The sequence below is a fragment of the Sinocyclocheilus rhinocerous genome, unplaced genomic scaffold (genome assembly GCF_001515625.1).
Source record: "Sinocyclocheilus rhinocerous isolate Xijiao unplaced genomic scaffold, SAMN03320098_v1.1 scaffold4511, whole genome shotgun sequence".
NCBI classification, from domain to species: domain Eukaryota; kingdom Metazoa; phylum Chordata; class Actinopteri; order Cypriniformes; family Cyprinidae; genus Sinocyclocheilus; species Sinocyclocheilus rhinocerous.
The window spans coordinates 12,721-13,913 of record NW_015629066.1 but is presented as its reverse complement, the minus strand read 5'-3'; the positions used below and the strand labels follow the sequence as shown (position 1 = coordinate 13,913).

Below are 1,193 nucleotides of genomic sequence, written 5' to 3'. Positions count from 1 at the left end.
ACAAAAGTTTAATTATGTTTATATATATATATATATATATATATATATGTTATAAACTGTTTTGAAAATTATGTTTCGAGGGTGTGTATGGAAAGTATTCACCCCCATCATATGTGCAAATAACACATTTATCAATAAAAATCACATTTATCTTCAGGATGGTCATTTGTGTTTAAATTGTTTTTGTTTGACCTGGAAGACACTTTTCTAGCTTCATGAAGCAGTCCTATCTTACTCCTATCTAGTTTAAAGATATCTAGTCTAGTAATTAACATAAATACTGTCACACTGTGAAGCAGTAAAAGAAAAGAAACCTTGAAAAATAAACACTATCAGAAGACTCTTTCAGTAGTTTCAGTCAGTCCGTCTCAGATAAACAGTAGAAGAGTGAAGTCTGTCGATCTCTGAACAGATTAAAGAAACTAATCAGAAAGATTTTACATCTAGACTGACTGAACGAAGAACCAGTGGTTTGATCTGTTGTTTAATACTGATGTTTTTCTCATTTAAACCTTTTATTTAACTGTTTAATGTTTTCTCTGTTTTTACTAAATGATGATAATAAATTGTATTAATCAAACTCACAGATATTCCCACGTTTGTTCCTGTGTATCTGTTCGGATCAGTTGTTCTGGTGGTACTGAACGCTGGTGCACTGATGACTGAACTCATACTGAAAACAGGTGAGAGAACTTAACATCATACAATATTCCATCTAATTAACTATTTATGCAATTCATTTAAGGAAACAACATATATATTATAAACATCAGTCCTGTTCACCTCAAAGTAGAAATCACCTGTCTTCTTCGCAAAGTAATTCTGATCAAATTGTTCTGAAGTATATTTATGTACTATATTAAAACACACTAAATCATGAATATGGCCAATAATTGATTATGTTGTTAGGATTAAATGTATTCCTCAAACACCATTGTCTGTAATGTTTTCTTTCTCAGTTAATGGTGAAGGAGCAGTGGGAGATCTGAGGATCGTTGTCTTTTCCTCTGAGTGTCTCTGTCTTTTACCCTGATGATTTTACTAGTATCCGCACCCTGTGAGTATAAATCTGCAATTATTATAATTTCAGACTATCAGCTGTAACAATCAGCCAAATCGGTAGACTGTGCCTCTGCAGTTGGAGAATGAAGCAGAGAGTGGTAGAAATCAATGGCACAGGCAGGGGTGTCGTG

At 33.2% G+C, this 1,193-nt stretch overlaps 1 protein-coding gene across 1 annotated transcript in view; it reads left to right on the top strand.

The window, feature by feature from the left end:
* LOC107738782 (uncharacterized) overlaps positions 1 to 1,033 on the top strand; it is a 7,684-nt gene extending 6,651 nt beyond the window's left edge. Inside the window, exons 6-7 of the mRNA XM_016550626.1 lie at positions 588 to 683; positions 960 to 1,033. Coding sequence (XP_016406112.1) covers positions 588 to 683; positions 960 to 1,033 — 170 coding nt within the window. The remainder of the gene's footprint in view (positions 1 to 587; positions 684 to 959) is intronic.
* Positions 1,034 to 1,193: the final 160 nt, after the last annotated feature.